Source organism: Cryptotermes secundus, unplaced genomic scaffold (assembly GCF_002891405.2).
Source record: "Cryptotermes secundus unplaced genomic scaffold, Csec_1.0 scaffold780, whole genome shotgun sequence".
Lineage (NCBI taxonomy): Eukaryota > Metazoa > Arthropoda > Insecta > Blattodea > Kalotermitidae > Cryptotermes > Cryptotermes secundus.
Genome location: NW_019727405.1, coordinates 799,999 through 817,961, shown reverse-complemented (window position 1 = coordinate 817,961; position 17,963 = coordinate 799,999). Strand labels below are relative to the sequence as shown.

Sequence of the window (17,963 nt, the reverse complement as noted above, 5' to 3'; positions counted from 1 at the left end):
GGTGCCTATTACGTGGCCGTTTTCCGTATTGTCCGATCGAGGCTACATAAGGAGCAGCGAAGGCTATTCACAGTTAGTTAGTCCTGGAGCTACCTCCGAGTTAGTTCCGAGTTAGCCAGCAACCAGTCAGTTGTATTCTGGCATCTGGAATGTACTAATTGTGATACTGCAGATAGCAGTAATTGTAAATCTGTAATTTGGGTGATTGTAAGTGCGAATGTGAAATAAAATTCACTACATCAAATACATCGAGAAGTTATTTGTCGCGATATACGCCCGATACGCGACAACTGGCGGGGGGGAGGGGCGTCATCCATAGCTCGACATGTCACAGTACATTCAAGCAGGCAAAATTTGAAGCCTCAAAGTGAACTGAGCTTACCACCCTTACATAGAAAGTGTAAAATACCTACTTCATAAAACATTTTGCGTTCTCTAAAATAACGACTGCTTTGTGTACTTTCTGTTACTTATTTAGTCCCAACATATATCACACCTGCTACTGCTTGGCACATGTTTGCCATCCTCAAAACACAGGAACACAACAGTAGGTACAGCACCCCTCATTTTACAGAAGGAGTATGCTCATGAAAGTGTGTCTATCTGGTTAAATTCAATAATGCTAACTATAAAATTTTCAGCTCATAGTTGTAATATAAGCTATTTTTTACCTATTAGTAATAACAGCAGGTGCACAAAAATAAACTCTGAAACTTCAACTACATCTTACCCTTACTCATGTCAATGACACAAGTACAGGCTAGCTAATGGCCAGCCATATTGCCAATGCACATGCATATGCAATCTGAAATTCTTTTCACAAATAATTATTTAAAAAAATCAAATTTTGATTGATTTTGTTGTTATTTTGTAATTTGTCTTTAAGAAATTTTAATAGTAAGTAAGTAAGTAAGTAAGTAAGTAAAGGTATCCCTGTAACAGGCCATGGAGGCCCATAAGGTTGTGAGATGTTGAGGTTCCCACATTTTTCTAGACATTCGGCTAATAGATGGCGGCAAGGTTGTCAGCCCTATGCGCTGGCTGCCCTTTACCCCCAAGAATATTCCTGATACTTATTTCTGTTAGAGGCTGAGTCGACCTCAGGGCCATAGTGCGGCTGGAAGGATTAGGTCAATTGAAAAAATCCAACGACCTCATTGGGACTTGATCCCGCGACCTTCCGGCTCATATCATAGTGCCTCAATGAACTACCGCTACTGTGTGCCCCCAAATTTTAATAGTATATATATCAAATCTCTGTTGGGGTTAATTGATAGTTCTTAGCAATAATTTTATGGTTACATGGTCTGTAAAGGCAAAATTCAGTAATGTAAATGTCTGTTATGGGGAGTGCACTGCATTGTATGGTGGGTATGAAAAATGACTGTGACTCAATGAAGGAAGTATACATTTTAAGAGTTCTTATTATACTGAGGGAAAAAGTGGTGATAAACTGGCCAGTTTCATGTCCTGGCAGCTTTTCCCTTGGGGAAAGGGTCCCTTGGTACTCACTAGATAGGAGGCTGGGTGGCCCTTAGAGCGAACCTGTATATCCCTATCCCTACCAGGAATCAAACCCCAGTTCCTCTAAGCTAACATGGCTAATTTTGTGACTGTGTACACTTTTTCCATCATATCCAACAGCCTAATACTAGTCCACTTGCTGAACACTTCAGCCATGTTGGATCTAAGCATTTAACAGCCTTACTTTCAATTCCCAAATACATAAGATTCCAGGCAATCAAAAATGAACCAAAGCTCTGCTATTTATCAATTCCAGCAATGCACATAAAAAATGAGTGGGTTTACTAGTAATTGCATATTCAGCAGTACCATAGTTGGTTGAGGCACAATGTTACAAGCTGGGAGGTTGCTCATTCAATATTGATGTCCTTGAATTTTTCAATTGACCTAATCCTTCTCGCCACAATGGCCCTGGGGTTGACTCAGCCTCTAAGAGAAATGAGTACCAGGAATTTTCCTGGGGTAAAGGGTGGCTTGTGTATAAAGCTAACCCCCATCCATGAGCCGATTGTCCAGAAAATGTAGGAGCCTCGATGTCTCACAATTCTATGGGCCTCCACAGCTTGTTACAGGGACCTTTTACATTGTACTTACCATTGCAGGTACGACAATAGTGGTGACATTTTTGGCAACCATAATCTGACTTGAAAAATCCTTCAGGACATTCAGGATGACACTCTCCTGCAGCTAACTGCCACCCCCCAGGACATGTGACACACTGGTCCCGTCGTGGCCCGCTACATGTCATGCAGCTCAGGTAGCATTTGGAACACACACCACGGTCACTGTAGTACCTACAGGGCATTAAAATTGAAATTTAAATGAAGTTTAAATTCATTTGATGACAGTGCAACACAGACTTTAACCTTACAGGTACTAAGGATTGAAATTTTTCAACTTTTATAAAAATTTACATACCTGACAGCCAGGAATTTTCCATGCGAACCCTGCTTTTCCAGATATAGTATTTGGTTTTATGATTCTTTGACTCTTGACAGAGTTTTTGAATGTAGATTGGATTTACCGATCTCCTACAGGTCGTAACTACAACTAACTAATTTCTATATTTATCAAATCACTAGAGCACACACTGAGTGTTTTCCAGCCTGCAGTGTCTTCACTAGTCATTTCCTGGTAATGGCTTCTAACAGTGGGGGACTTTTCTACTGCATTGACCAAGTCTTTTCTTCACTGACTCTGTTACAACTAACTTCTAAATATGTCTTGGTTACAACATCTCAGCATGGACTGCATAGAGAATACTGTTCATTATTGTACTCCAAGCATTTCCATGAGAACATGTTGTCTGTGAAGACATTACCCAGTAATGGCTCTGTATACTTGCTTATTAAGAATCTGTTGCCTAGCAGCGAATGTTGTTTCATTGTTTGTTTCGAGATTGTTACCCAGTAATGGGCCTACATGCTACATCATCATCAGTGTAAGGTGCAAGCATGGAACAAAATTAGCAGCTTCTTTGCCAAGAAATCCACTTTTGCTAGTGGCTGGGCTCTAGTGGGATCTGAACCCAATTGTTCAGCTTCCACATTACAGCTGCTGTCCATCTCTGTCACTTTTTTGTGTTTGTATTCTACATACAACGTTATTACATACTTTTTATGTTTACTTTGAAGGAACAGGGAACTTAATTCCGCTTTCATGAGTGTTAACAGTGGTTCCAATTTTATCAGTCATGACATTTATTAGAAATGTAGCCAACAGCCAGAAATTCAGACAGAATTTGCTCCACTTTTTGTGGTAACAGTGAGTACACATTTTAGACATGTTGCATACCCCATCTGTACATATGAAACACCTCAAGAATGGATTAACTATCTGATTAAATTTCATATTACAGAATTTATTCGTCAAACTGTTTCAATTCTCATCTGTATTGGAGAATTTTCATAACCATTTCAACAGAAGATCTGTTTATTTTTCTGTGCACATGTGATGCCTACACTAAATATTTATAAGGGCAAAAATATTGTGACAGACTGGGCCATTTCTAGGAGTCAAATACATAAACATGTTCTAACCAACAAGCATCCAACAATATAGGGGGTCTGTTGCTAGGCAATGCATGGGTGGACATGCATGACAACAATACATGATATCTGTTGCTAAGCAGTGAACACTGTTCAAGAGTCATCAGACAGTCCTTGTTCAAGGCAGTTCAATAGTTGATGTGTTAGTGTAATATCAAATTGTATTTATGATGTGGAAATGATCGAATGAATTGAGTTATCAAATCCAGAACTGATTATTTACTGTCACATTACCAAGATACACATTACATTGGTGTCAGAAAGTGGTTACAGACTTATATACACCATAATTGGATTGGAGTTGATGGACTGAAGTGATTATTGGACAGAAGAGTGAACTGTGCAATTATAACACCATGCTAGAAAAATGGAACAAACAATGCAACAAATAAGGGAAATGATAAGTGAGCAGAGGATCTCATAAGTACCAACCTAAAAGAGGCGCAAGCCCACTACACAAAGATGGAACCATTGCTGACCAGGCTGCAAGCTGAAACTGAAGAGAACAGAAGAGAAGTCACACGCTGACTGGGCAAAGAAGAAGGGCAGACATGAAATGATGGAGAGAAGGGAAATTGAAAGAAAAGCTGAAAGAAAAGGCTATGAAGAGAAGATGATTGCGAAGTGGGAAGCCGACCGAAAGAAAATAAATTCTGACTTCAGAAAAAGGATGGCCAAATGGAAAGCGGACAGAGAAAAATGGAAGTCTGAATGGACAACCGAACGAGAAGAAGTGGCAGCAAGGCTGGAAGCCATCCACGACAAGACAGACGCCAACCAGATGAGAGTGAAACCCGAAACGGAACATTAAGAGAACATGGATGCCAATCTGAAGGTAGTAAAGGAAGACATTAAAATCAAAGAGGCCATCCAAGCAGAAATGAAATACATGTGAGAAAACAGGTTGGAAGCCAATGGGAATGCATGGTGAAAAGAGATGACTGCCTGCTGTGAAGTGGTGGAGGCAGATACAGAGAAGACTGAGCCCGATTCAGGAATGATGCAGTCCGTAGGGGAGTATCAAGAAGTCCCTAGGGAAGATGCTGCAATCATGCTGATCAGAGGACTGAGGAAACGGCATAGGGACCGAAATCTGGCTGCAGGACGCCACCAGACATCGAAGGAGACGACATATGAAAATTGTGGATCCCAGAAGAGATTGGCCGTTACCTGTCATTACAATATCTTCACTAGCCCTTAATTTATTTATAGTGTTTGTTGTGTAAATGTGGGAAGATGCATTTCAAATGTATTTACCAATCTTTTTTTTATTGAAACCATCAACTTCACACTATTTATATGACAGCATCAAAAGGTAGCATTTGCATATTGTAAATTGATAAGCAATAACATTGTGAATGTGCTGGGAATTGTTANTAAATGTGGGAAGATGCATTTCAAATGTATTTACCAATCTTTTTTTATTGAAACCATCAACTTCATACTATTTATATGACAGCATCAAAAGGTAGCATTTGCTACACATTTAACAACTTCTTTGATTTTTAGAGCAGTTACTGTAGTTACTGTGTTCTTACCCTGCAGCGCAAGTGGCTCGACACTCGCCACTCTGCAGATGAAGGCCTGGAGTACATGCTGTGCAGTTGATGCGGGACACACAGCGGTGACAGGTGTGCAGGCAAGGAGTGCACACACCCTGCTCCATGTATGACCCATCAAGGCACACAGCCAGGCACTGTGAATTATGTAGAACAAGTGGTGATGGACAGGTAAGGCACCCTGTCTCTGTAGCAGCATCACACGTCTCACATGTTGAGTGGCATGGCCGACATCGCCCATTCTCATAGAATTCCGCTGCACATAACAGAGATTAATACTCATATGTTTAATAAAAGTGATGGTGGTAGTGATGGTGGTAGTAATGGTAGTAGTAACAGCAGTGGTAGCAGTGGTGGCAGCAGCAGCAGTAGGTTTATATTTATATTAGGGAAGATAATTTCACCCCTTAATTTACTATTTCCAAGCCAGCTGTTGATTTATAGTGGAGCTATTCACTATGCAAACTTGCTTAACCCCTGTCTTATCAACCCTATCACAATTATTTACATTCATCTAACACTACTAACATTTGTGAAATGAGAAACAACCACTGATATTAGCTGCTCATCCATGTAATTAAGTTAACATACCTGAGTCACAGTGTTTGCTGCCTTCAGGAACACATCTTCCCTTCTTGTTAAGTACCCAGTCTTCAGTGCAAGCCAAGCAGACAATGCTGTTGCAGGTGGCGCATCCTACAGGACACTTCAGGCACTCACGCCGCTTCTTGTCAGCATAATATCCATCAGGACAAACATTTGAACATGTTCCTGACAGAGCATAGCGGCCTGGCCGACACGTGATGCACTGTGTCTCACTGGACCCATTGCAAGTCTCACATGATGAGTGACATGATGAACAACTGTAAGTGTTTGTTTTCTTACATAAACTGGAGCATTAAATGAACAGATTGTGTGTAACTTATAGCAAATGACCAAAAAAGAATGAAACCAAGAAGAGCACCGCCTTCTAGTATGTGATGCCACAAAGTCTGATAGAAGTTCACTGACATTTTGGAGGAATGTACTAACTCCATCTTCAGGATCCAAGAGTAAATCAAGAAAGCAACAAGCAAACAGAAAGTTCTATGTGCTTGGTTCACTCTTCAACCAGACTCTACAGTGTCACATCCCAGAACAGTACTCTTCACAGTACCTCACAAATGAAGCTAAACTCCTATGATTTGAGGTCATTACAGTAGTGAATATGAAGATTAATGTCTTCTGGGAACTGATATATAAGACATGATACCATGTAGTCCGGTAGATGCTTATCAGTGTTTCAAACGAATCTACTGCCTCCATCTTCAGCTAAAAGGAAGACTATTCTAGTTTGAAGATGGAGGCAGCAGATTCCTATCTACCAAACTACAAAGTGTCACATCTCTGAAGACAGTAGTAGTAGTAGTAGTAGTAGTAGTAGTAGTAGTAGTAGTAGTAGTAGTAGTAGTAATGACAACGACAACAACAGTAATAATAATAATAATAATAATAACAACAACAACAACAACAACAACAACAACAACTTCAAGGATTGGGCAAATCATCTGTTCTAGCTTCCAATATCTGAGCCTTATAAAGTTATTTCAATTTTAACTTTGAGGCTTATCAGTAGGAGAAAGTTCTCTTTGGCCATGCGCTGCAGTGGTGGGGCTACCATCTCTCTGCTTCTGAGCTTATGAGATGTTTGTTCAGGTCATCTACCCTAGATGTTTCCTTCACCATGGCTGTCAAGTCACCTCAACTTGCTGTGCATTACTCTCAGCTCACAGAAATGTTCTCAAAAATTAACATTTAATATTTGTCTCCATAATCTGCCTTTCATTGGTTCATATAATGATGAAGGTTCTGATGCTGATGACACAGATAAGAAATCAGACACCAGAAATTCAACAGACATGTAACATAGAACATATTTAACCAAAAAAAGAGACCTATCATGAATACATAATGAAAAAACATAATATGAACACAATATTTCAAGCAAGAAAGACAGTATATGTTCTCTAAAACGGTCTTTAGGGTTTATACAGAAACAAGCATCATACTACTTGCCATCAAGAGAGTGCAGTTTAAAGTTCTGTAGGATTATACCATATTTTGTAATTATTTCAGAAGAAATTGTGTAAATAAGTTCAATTCAGTAGCAGAAAACATGCCTTAGGGATGACTATTACGGATAGTCTCACTCTAAAAAAGATTCATATTGAAAGTTTCACTCATTTGAACTTCTCCAATAAAGTGCTTGGCTTATCATTTAATGTAAAATCACATCAAAATCCATTCTGAACAAAAATGGAAACAAACAAATGCAACACTGCCTAGACAGTTTGCCTTACATCCTCTTTCATGTGAATCTTGCATAGGGTTTTCTGCCTTTCTAACAATTTTGTTGTTTATACAAAAATAATCATGGCTGATATGCAGAGGAATGTTTATTAAAAGAATTACTTACTGGCATTTTTATAGCATAATAGCATTTCTAACGGTTATAGCATAATCTCATATGTCTCATTTTTAGCATAATTCCCTATTTTTCTTGGTCAATGGATCCCCTTTCCAAATTATAGCAGTGTTCCTACAGGGTGGTCCACAATATGAAACTCTGCTTCATGAACTCCCTATAGGAATGTAATTATTTGTAAGAGCAGGGGCCACTTATATTTTTAGCGATTACATTTATGAAATTTTATTTTCAAGTTCATACTGAATAAGATTTTCTTTAAAAATAAATGGTAACAATGTAACTGATATTAGGTGTGAACATTCTCCAGGTAACAGACAACATTTGTAATTTCTGTGTTATAGTGGGTTTGTTTATTATGTTGACCGTCTGCATCTCTGTGGGTGGACTAAAGTCCAGTACGTGTGTGTGCGTGCATGAGTGTGCACATATACTAGGTGGTTCAAATATGACCGGGACTGATTTAAAAAAAAAAACATAATTGCCAAACACTTACTTGCGCATGTCAGTCTTCAACGTACTCCCCTCCGGAGTCAACACATTTTTTCCAACTTTCTGGAAGCATCCTGATGCCCCCCCCCAAAAAAAGACTTGTGGTTGGCGGCGTATCCACTCCCGAACAGTCTGGATGATGGCATTGTTGTCCACAAACCACATGCCTTGCAAGTCTGATTTGAGCCTTCCGAACAGGTAGATATCACTTGGGGCCAAGTCGGGACTGTATGGCGGATGTGTCAGAAGGTTCCATTTCAATTTCCAAAGGGTTTCCATTGTTGTTTTGGCCATATGGGGGCGTGCATTGTCTTGAAGGAAGGCTACCCGCTTTCCACCTGTCTTCCACTTGGGTCGGATCTTACTCCAAGTTCCTTGATAGTGATGTGCCTATTCTCACGAATAAGCACGTCTGCACGATCAATGTTCGGCTCGATGATGGATGTTTGCAGCCAACGATCATGCAGTTCATTCTCCACTCGCTCTCTGCCCTCTCTGAAGCACTTACACCACTCAAACACATGGGTCCATGAGAGACACTCTTCCCCATACTGTTGTTGGAGTCTGTGGTGAATTTCAGTGGACTGGACGTTTTCTCCAACGAGGAATTTGATCACAATGCGTTGTTCCACACTCCGCGGTACCTTCTGTTCTCTCATCACTCTAGCAACTTCCAGACAGGACTGAACAGGTTCTAACCCTAAGAGGAGGGAGGGTAGAGGTTGTGGCTTCACTCTCTCAAGGTCGCACAGCTGCTGTGCAGTGCAGCTTGTTTACAAAAAAAAATCAGTCCTGCTCATATTTGAACCATCTTGTATAGCTCTCTGTGTGTGTGCATGTCCAGCAAGCAGGAGTGAATGGCTAATTGAGCACAACCTCACTTCATACATTCTGAGCAAAGAATGCATAATAAATAGGAAAATGTATTTGCAACTGGATTTACCAGAATCTGTCCATCTCATCGCTATGTTTATAAAAAAAATACATCATATGCACTGAATAACAGAGTATTACCAACATTACACTTCATTTCACTATTTTTTACATTGCCTCTAGTAGTACATAATGCAGATTCATTTAAGGAAGCATACCCATAATCTTCTGTCTCATAGGTATACATGGGACATGCTGCATAACACTTGTTATCATGAAGAACAAGATGATGGTCACAACTGGTGCAATGGTCTGGTCGTTCCTGACAGCTGGCACAGTTTGGTTCACATGGTACACATGTATTCTGGTCATAATCTGAAAGTAAAATCACTTCATTTCATTTCATTATTCACCTTCCATAAATCCTGTCGAGAGTACATTCTCATGTGGATGTGGAGATCGTCCTAGTTACAGTCACAACTAAGAATTACAGCTGTCATCCAGTAGCATACACATTTGTAATACAATACTGATAAACATATACAATATAATAAAACAAGTTAATTTTAGTAATAAGAGCAATGGCAAACCTTATACAATTTGTACAGTTTTATCCAACCCTTATTAATTCAAAATTCAATAATGACACAATGTCATTAATGAGTTTTGAATAGCATACATTAATAGTATAATAAATTGAAATAAAGACTAGTAGTATACAGTGATATAAAGATTGTGTATATCTAAAATCAGCAACTAAAAACCAAACACAGACTGCCAATCTTGTCTTCTTTTATTTGTAAAGCAAGACAGCTACTTGCATCTTAAAAAGATGTATCACAGAAATATTCCTGTAATGAATAAAATGAATGTACTCGTAAATGTAAAATTGTTTTAATTGTACCTCAAAACTCTTAGTGTCACTTGATATATCCTTAATATGTTGTGGTAGATTATTATAGACCTTTGTTCCTAAACAATAAACTCCTTTTTGATATTTACTCAAATTTACAAGAGGTTGATGGAGATTATTTTGCTGTCTGGTATTTATTCTATGAATCTCTGAATTTACTATGAATTTGTTTCTGTTTTTATCACAAAGAGCATGAGAGATAGTATGTACTGGGATGCCAGAGGCAAGATTTCTAATTCTCTAAATAAGTTTCTGCACGAATCCCTCCTTCTGCATCCAAACATAATTCTAATTATAATCTTTTGCATTCTAGAAATTTTTATACTTTGGGATGAATTACCCCAAAGGGGTAAACCATAATTTATAACAGAATTAAAATAAGAGTGATAAACCATTTTTAAAGTATTTATGGATGTGTATGGTTTAAACGATCTTAGTATGTAGCAGACTGCACTTAGTTTTGAACTAAGATATTCAATGTGGTATTTCAAGCTCATTATATCATCAATGAATATTCCAAGAAATTTAATATTGGATATAGATGTAATTTGTTTTTTTTATCATATACAATTTTTATTTCATGATTCATGGAAAATTATTTTAATTAAAATAACAGTGCTTGTTAATCCATTGATTTAAGATTTCTGTTCTCTCTAGAAAAACATTTTCTATTATTACACGAAACAACAAAAGATGCATTCAGTTACATTTACATCTTCCATATATTTCGTTAATTGTAACTGTTCATAACTAACTAGACTGTAAAATACAATTGTTAAAAATCAATATTCAAATATGTCTTACAAGTTTTGTCATGAATTCAAAGCATTATATTCATACTTCTTGTAACCTATGATTATAAAGGTGAGATGATATGGTTTTTGGTTAATTTTATGAAGCTGAGAGTAGCTAGTCTGCAGAGCACTGAATGGTAGAATTACTGATGAACGAGGAACTGTAAAGGATTTGGGTGAAAATAATCATGGCCTAATCAAAGTTCTATAATTGCCTGTAAGGACTGAGGAAAAAGCCATGAAAATCTTCAGTCAGGATAAATAGTGTCCTGCATAAGATTCAAACATTCTGAACATAAGCCAAAACCATTATTGCTAAATCAGAGTCTTCAGTTAGTGGTTTGAGGTTCTCACAGCAGTAAATATGAAGAGCATTGTCTTCAAGAGTATGCTACTCTGTGACATGAAGGGCAGCTACCAGTAAATTGGCAATGTCGCATTGTTCTGGAGGAAAATGATGCCTCTATCTTTGGGGCAGCAGTGGTTATCTGCTCTGAAGACCAAGATAGCATGTTCCCCCGAATATCTGTATCTTTCTACCAGACTACAAGGTAAAAGGTTTAAAAAGAAGCTAAAGTCATCCCGGTGTTTAACCAATTAAGCACTATGCCATGAAGGCATATGGGGGAGTGGATGTATAGATCCATATTTTCTTGACCTTGGCACTAGCTGGAGATGAGTGGTCAGCTTCACACCCCTGCTGCTTTACGCCTGGGGAAAAAGTCCCTGATACCAATTTGATAGGAGGTTGGGTGGACCCCAGAGCCAGTCTGGATGACATGGAGAACAGAAAATTCTTGGCCCCGGGTCTCGAACTCTGACCCCTCGGTTATTCAGCCTGTAGCCAGTCACTATAATAACTGCTAGGAGAGAATACAATTTTTAACAATTTTAAATATTTTAAAGATACTGTTTTAAAATACAATTTTGATGTAATATTAGGTTGGCAATATGATGACATAATGAATTCATGACAAAATATGTAGATTTATTCAAACACAGATATTAAACAGCTGCATGTGACATCCCAATTTTTATTTATGAACAATGTTTACCTATATTTACACTCAACTGAAAAGTTGAAATGACAAGCAGCTAAATGTTTAAGTCAATTTCTTATATAAACCAAATTTTATTTTATCACAGCAGCATTGAAATAAATGCCAGCATTTGAATTGTTTCATATTTGGTCCGTTACACTATCAATCACAAATTGTCAATGAATAATCCGTCGAGTGTAACAACGTTCTTAGGTCACTTATTTATTTCACTCGCCTTACATGTTTCGGTTCAAAAGAACCATCATCAGAGGCACGTTACAAACACATGAAACCACTGGCGTTGTATAATGTACACAGTACACAACACACAACGCGTAAGACACATCCGACCAAAAGCATACACAACCTCAAGTTGACGATTCCCATCACCGGGACGAATCAACAAGAAGGAGCCAAATTTTATTTCAAATGTTTTAAGTTTTTAAATATTTTAACATTGACGGCTCAATTTGAGGGCATTCTCTGGATGGAATGCAAGAGGCGTACATGCATTCAACGTCACTAGAAAGTGTTGTGCTTTTACACTCCGACATCTGTAGCAGATCACGCAGCTTACATACTGTGTACAATACAACGCCAGTGGTTTCATGTGTTTGTAACGTGCCTCTGATGATGGTTCTTTTGAACCGAAACATGTAAGGCGAGTGAAATAAATAAGTGACCTAAGAACGTTGTTACACTCGACGGATTATTCATTGACAATTTGTGAAATGCCAGCATTTTATCAGTTCTTTTTATCTACATTTCAACTCATGATAGATATCTTGAATGTTTTAAGGTACCCTAAAAGATATTAATATGTTGATTAGAAATTCATGCCAAATAAACTGCAGAGACTTTTTTAAATCAGTACAGCATTGCCAATACAAGTCATGATCTCAATGTTTGAGTTGAATTTTTAATTTGACCAGAATTTTACAATTTAATCTTTACACTGTGTTAGATAAGCTACTGAAACAGAAGTACAAATACACATTATAATCATACTTTCATAATATCCTTCAGGGCACTGTTGCAGGCAGACGGCAAGATCGGTTACAAGCAGATGTGCAGGGGCACATGTGAGACAACTGTCCTGGCCTGCACCAGCGCAGGTTTCACAAGAATCATGGCATGGCCAGCACACGCCACCCTGGTTCGGGAAGCTGCGAGGTGGACACCGACTCACACACGTGCTGTGTAATATAATGTACACTGATGAAAGTATACAGATATCTCTCATTGGTCTATATTTATTTGTTATTAATTCATCTGTAGTTTTTGAATGATGCTGCCAGCATTAGCATTGCCAGGATTTCATGTGTGGGGGAGCAAACATATCGGAATAATTTAACTGAGCACTATATAGTACTGAGGATAGAAGAATTATTTTAGCATTTTTAATTTGTTAGTATTTATATTTAGTGATTTTCATCTTATTTCAACCCCGACTTTTCTCCAAAAATCTATTTTTGTGATGAAGGATGGGGGAAGCTGCCTGGCTTGTCCCCCCCATTGGCACTGAGAGCTATCAGCAACTCACACTACATAGCCTCAAATGATCAAATAACAGCGAATAATGACTCAAAAATGACGTAGACAGAAGCATCATGGTCTACATTAGGGTACTATTCTGGAACTGAGGATAATCATGAGAAACCTCAAACATGAGAGTGGTGTTCTGGCCAAGATTTAAACCAAGCACCTTCAGAATACAAGTCAGAAATGTTCCCACTCCCACTACGTTGCTCAGTTACAAACTTATTAAAAACTGCATGTAATGTTAAATCTGTTGCTAATATGTAGCAGCAGTACAACATGTTGAGTCCTGCCACATAATTCAAGAATTCTCCTTCAGGTTCCATCTGCAATGCGGGTCTATATTTTAATCCAGGTTCATAATATGATCATAGTTGCTAACTGTTATGCAGTTTGTTTATTTTAATAATTTTTAGAGTGTGGCCCCAGTGGGTCACACAGCACATGAAGTATGCTGTGTCACATGTGATCGAACATGTTAACATTTCATTATAATACTAGCAAATCTGAAAAGTGTATCCTGGATTCAGTTCTGCCCTAAAGATGGCAGCACTGTTTCCCCAGAATTATGGAACTTGCCTATCATATTATAACCCAGAAGAGTAAAGTATGAATCTTTACAAACATGAATACCTCAGATCTTAAGACCTTATACGTACTTGTCATGCTTCAACCACATCACTTCAGGATATTAAAATATGCTTATAAAGTGAAATGTGGTGCATCTAGAAATATTTATTTCCTTACATTACAATAACCTTAAGTGCCAGAATTTGAACCAATGTATGGACAATGAGAAACAAACAGCCAGTTGGCTGCAACAATTGTAGAAGGGAGTGAATAAAAAAATTTAAGGCTGAATATTTTGCAGTGTTTTCCAGGAACAGAAAGCCTGGAGATGATTTCCCATATGTATTATCTTGTGGTATGAATGCATTTTCTATGGGCACTTATTTTGACACCCTAATGCTGCTGTATACTTATGTAAGATGTGAAGTCACTACCTGACTAGAATTAATTAATTTTCTTATGCACACTAAATACTGTTAAAACCTCAAAATGTTTTTTTTTTCCAAATGGCTACCTTCAACGGGGAAACCAGATATTAAAGGGAACTTTACAATTTATATGTATGGATAAGAGATTTATAATACCTAAGAAATTACATTTTTATAGAAAGTTCAAACTAATGTTATATTAAAGTTCAATGATGGGCCACACCATAGCTCAAGCGGTTAGTCGCTCGCTTCTCACTGTGGCGGCCCGGGTTCGATCCCGGGTCTGGTCAAGTGGGATTTGTGGTGGACAAAGTGGTGCTGGGGAAGGTTTTCTTTGAGTACTTTGGTTTCCCCTGCCAATCTTCATTCCACCAATTGCTCCACAATCACCCTCACCTATCATCTAGGGCTGGTACAATAGGCCAGAAGTGCCTGCAGTACAATGGACTTAGTCCCACCCCATTAGCAATAAAAAAAAAGTTCAATGATGTGAACCATTGCCAAATGCAATGTTCGTGACAGTGGGTCCATAGTAATGTACCGTGTATTCCTGTGTTATGATTGTTTTCTTGAAGCATGAGTACAATGCTGTTGTGTAGCATTGATGTGTGGTTCTTGAGAGGTGAAGTGCTGGAATGTTCAGATACATATCCATTCATTCATCAGTAATCTGTCAAGATGACAGGTCCACAGTCTCTTCCAAAAGAGTTCCTCCACTTGATGCAATCTAGAGCTTTCTCCTTCAAATGAAAATATCCTCTTCCATCCCCAAGGTCATCCAGCATCTTCTTACGTCTTCTTCCTCGTCTTCTGGTCACTTCTATCCGCCCCTCTATCTTTCCTTCAGTAACTTCTCTTAGAAGGCAGTTACCGCGTAAGATATGACCAATCCAATTAGCCTTCTGTTTTCTTATTTCGTGTAGGATATTCCTCTGCTCACTGACTCTAAATAACACTTCTTCATTTCTCATATAATTGGTCCAGCTGATCTTCTCCATCCTTCTCCAACACCACATTTCGAAGCTTTCCAAGTGTTTCTGATGTACTGCCCTAATTGTCCAGGTTTCAGCCCCATACAAAGCAATGCTCCAAACATAGCATTTCACTAGTTTCTTTCTCAAATTTAAGTCCAATTTTCTGGTAAAAAGATTCTTCTTCTTGCTAAATGCAGCTTTTGCCATGGCAATCCTTAATTTAATTTCACAAGTACACCTTCCATCATCTGTTAACAAGCTACCCAAATATTTAAAACATTTCACATTCTCCAGTTGTTTTTAGTCTATCTTTATTGTGACTGGGGTTGGTTGTCTCAAAATTTTCATTACTTTTGTTTTTTCCACATTCATTTCCATGCCATAGCACCTTCCAATTTTGATTAGTCTATCAATCATACCCTGTAGCACAGTTTCTTCCTTAGCCATTAACACAAGGAACAACACAGTATGTTTTACAGTATTTAATTAGCATTAAGAAAATAAATTAGAAGTACTCATATAGTGAATTCATATCTTATTTGGATATACATAAATTGTATATTGGCAAAATTAACCATATCAAACTGCCATGTACTTGTCTCTGTGACACTTTGTATTAGTTCAAACAAGGTCATATTTTCATAAGAGGTTAAACAGTTCCATCCAGTGTGACTAGCAAAGATTTTTCTTATTTCAATCCTTCATCCCTTACATGTTTCGGTCTTTACAGACCTTCCTCAGAGGGACATCAGTACGATCAGAAGCCACTATTACAGTATGTGTTTGAATGCCAAGATATATACATACAATGCTGACAAAGTACAATGGGTATAAAGGTAATGTTTTAAATGCCGGGCTTTTGAAATGGTGGTAAGCTCGAGCTGGCCGGAGTTTATTTAAATGGCCGCTGCTGAAGCGCGTTTAAATGCACGTTGCTACTCTGCATTTAAATGCCCGTTCCTGTTAGGGCGCTTAAACAATTTTAAGCATTGTGTTTAAAAATGCTGTCTAACACAATTTTTATGGCAAATGGATGGAATTAGCTTTGTTTGTATCAGCAAAGAACATAGTGTCGCATATTACAACGAAAGATTAAAAAATTTTATTCAAAAAGTTATACTCTATTTTCAATTTTTTCTTTTAATTTTGAGGCATACTGCAAAATTGGTGTCGCAGTTCTTCACAGAGTTATTCTGCATTACAAATTCGTTTCTGTTTGTAACACTTGACAAATTTTAGCAGTCTCTGGTGCCATAAAACAGATGGAAGCAATAAAATCATTTGGTTCTCTGCTGGAAAACCTTATATCTTTGTTACACTCTTCAGATTTTCGAATCTTTTCACTAAATGCCTGAAGAATGAAAGCATGGCTATTCAAGAAATGGCTAGAGGGGTCCCTTCTTCAGTGCTAACACCTTCCGTTATAGCTGCAAGAGATTATTGCCCTTTCTATGGGCGTGAACAGACAGCTGCATCGTGGCTGAGATACACAGAGCAATCTGTTTTCTGTGCGTTCGTAGTGAAATCGAATACTGTAGTTTCATTTCAGCCTATATATACATCAAGCAGATAACAAAAAAAGGTATGTACATCGAATTTTACTATATATTTTTAACGCATTAATCTGCAGAACCTGCAATAAAAGTACTGGCTCGTGGATGAGTTTGGGGATAACTCATACTTATACTCTTTTTGTTGTTGTTCACTTAGGTATCACTTTAATTCCTCGATTAGGGTTTTACTCAAGTCGGTCTGGTAATTACGCATGCGCTTCTACTAGCGGCGTGTGTGCGCGATTTCCTTACTCATCACTGTCCTGAACGGTTCACATCGGACGTTAAAGATTAAAGGCCAAACAGTGAAGTTTACTTCAAGACTAAGATCTGGTAATCAGCGTCTGAATGGGCTCTAAATCAAGAGAAAGTGACTGGCAAACCATCAGTCGTAAAATGACTTTGAAACGAAGCAAGAAGTAATGAGGAATTTTGTAGAAACGAAGCGGTAGGATATGTGGAAGACGAAAGCAAATATTTGCCATAACCATGGTGGGCCTTTGGTAAGGCACTGGTGTATGGTTCAGAAGTTACATGGTTGGAGGACATGACTATTTTTGTGTGAAAAAAAGGAATGTAAGAAATTTGTACATGTAGGAAGCAAGTGGTACTATATAAGGAACGTGAAGGTAACAAATCTATATAGATCTGGTGGTACGTGGGTAAGACAATGGCGTAGTAGTGGGAAGGTACTGGGTTCTAGACCACTGTGTCTTTTGTCAATAGAAATTGAAAAGTGAATAAATGAATATGATTTTTCTGCAGCTATAAACCAAATTCTACAATATAAGGACGATCGCAGAACGCTACAGAATACATGGTCTGGTGGTCTAGCGGTAAGGCACCCGCGTTGTAAATATAAGGACCGTGGTTCGAAAACAGAAGTATTTTTGTAATGAGATTTTTATTTAATTACAGAGCAACATGTAACTTAAGAGGAAGATTAAATGTCTAAAATTTCCGTGCCATTGGTGGCCTATTGGTAAAACACCGGCATAGTGAAGAAGAGTTGGAAGGTTCGAAACCAAGTATAGTTTTGTGATTTAGGAAGTAAGTTAATTGATTTTTCTGGATTTATAACCGAAGATGTAGCATAAGAGGAAGATAAAAGTAAATAAATTTCAGTGGAGCTGGTGGTCTTGGGGTAAGACATCAGCTTAGTGTTCACAAGATCCCTGGTTCAAAACCAGTA

The 17,963-nt window shown here is 38.1% G+C and overlaps 1 protein-coding gene across 2 annotated transcripts in view; it reads right to left on the bottom strand.

The window, feature by feature from the left end:
* Positions 1–17,963, bottom strand: part of LOC111864742 (furin-like protease 2) — a 372,580-nt gene that overhangs the window by 8,353 nt on the left and 346,264 nt on the right. For both annotated transcript variants that reach the window (XR_002842847.1, XM_023852235.1), the window contains exons 11-15: positions 12,716–12,903; positions 9,179–9,335; positions 5,723–5,994; positions 5,111–5,387; positions 2,119–2,318 (exon numbers count right to left, since the gene is read on the bottom strand). Coding sequence is in view for 1 of the 2 variants with exons in the window: in XM_023852235.1 (XP_023708003.1) it covers positions 2,119–2,318; positions 5,111–5,387; positions 5,723–5,994; positions 9,179–9,335; positions 12,716–12,903 (1,094 nt within the window). In the remaining variant the exon portion in view is untranslated. The remainder of the gene's footprint in view (positions 1–2,118; positions 2,319–5,110; positions 5,388–5,722; positions 5,995–9,178; positions 9,336–12,715; positions 12,904–17,963) is intronic.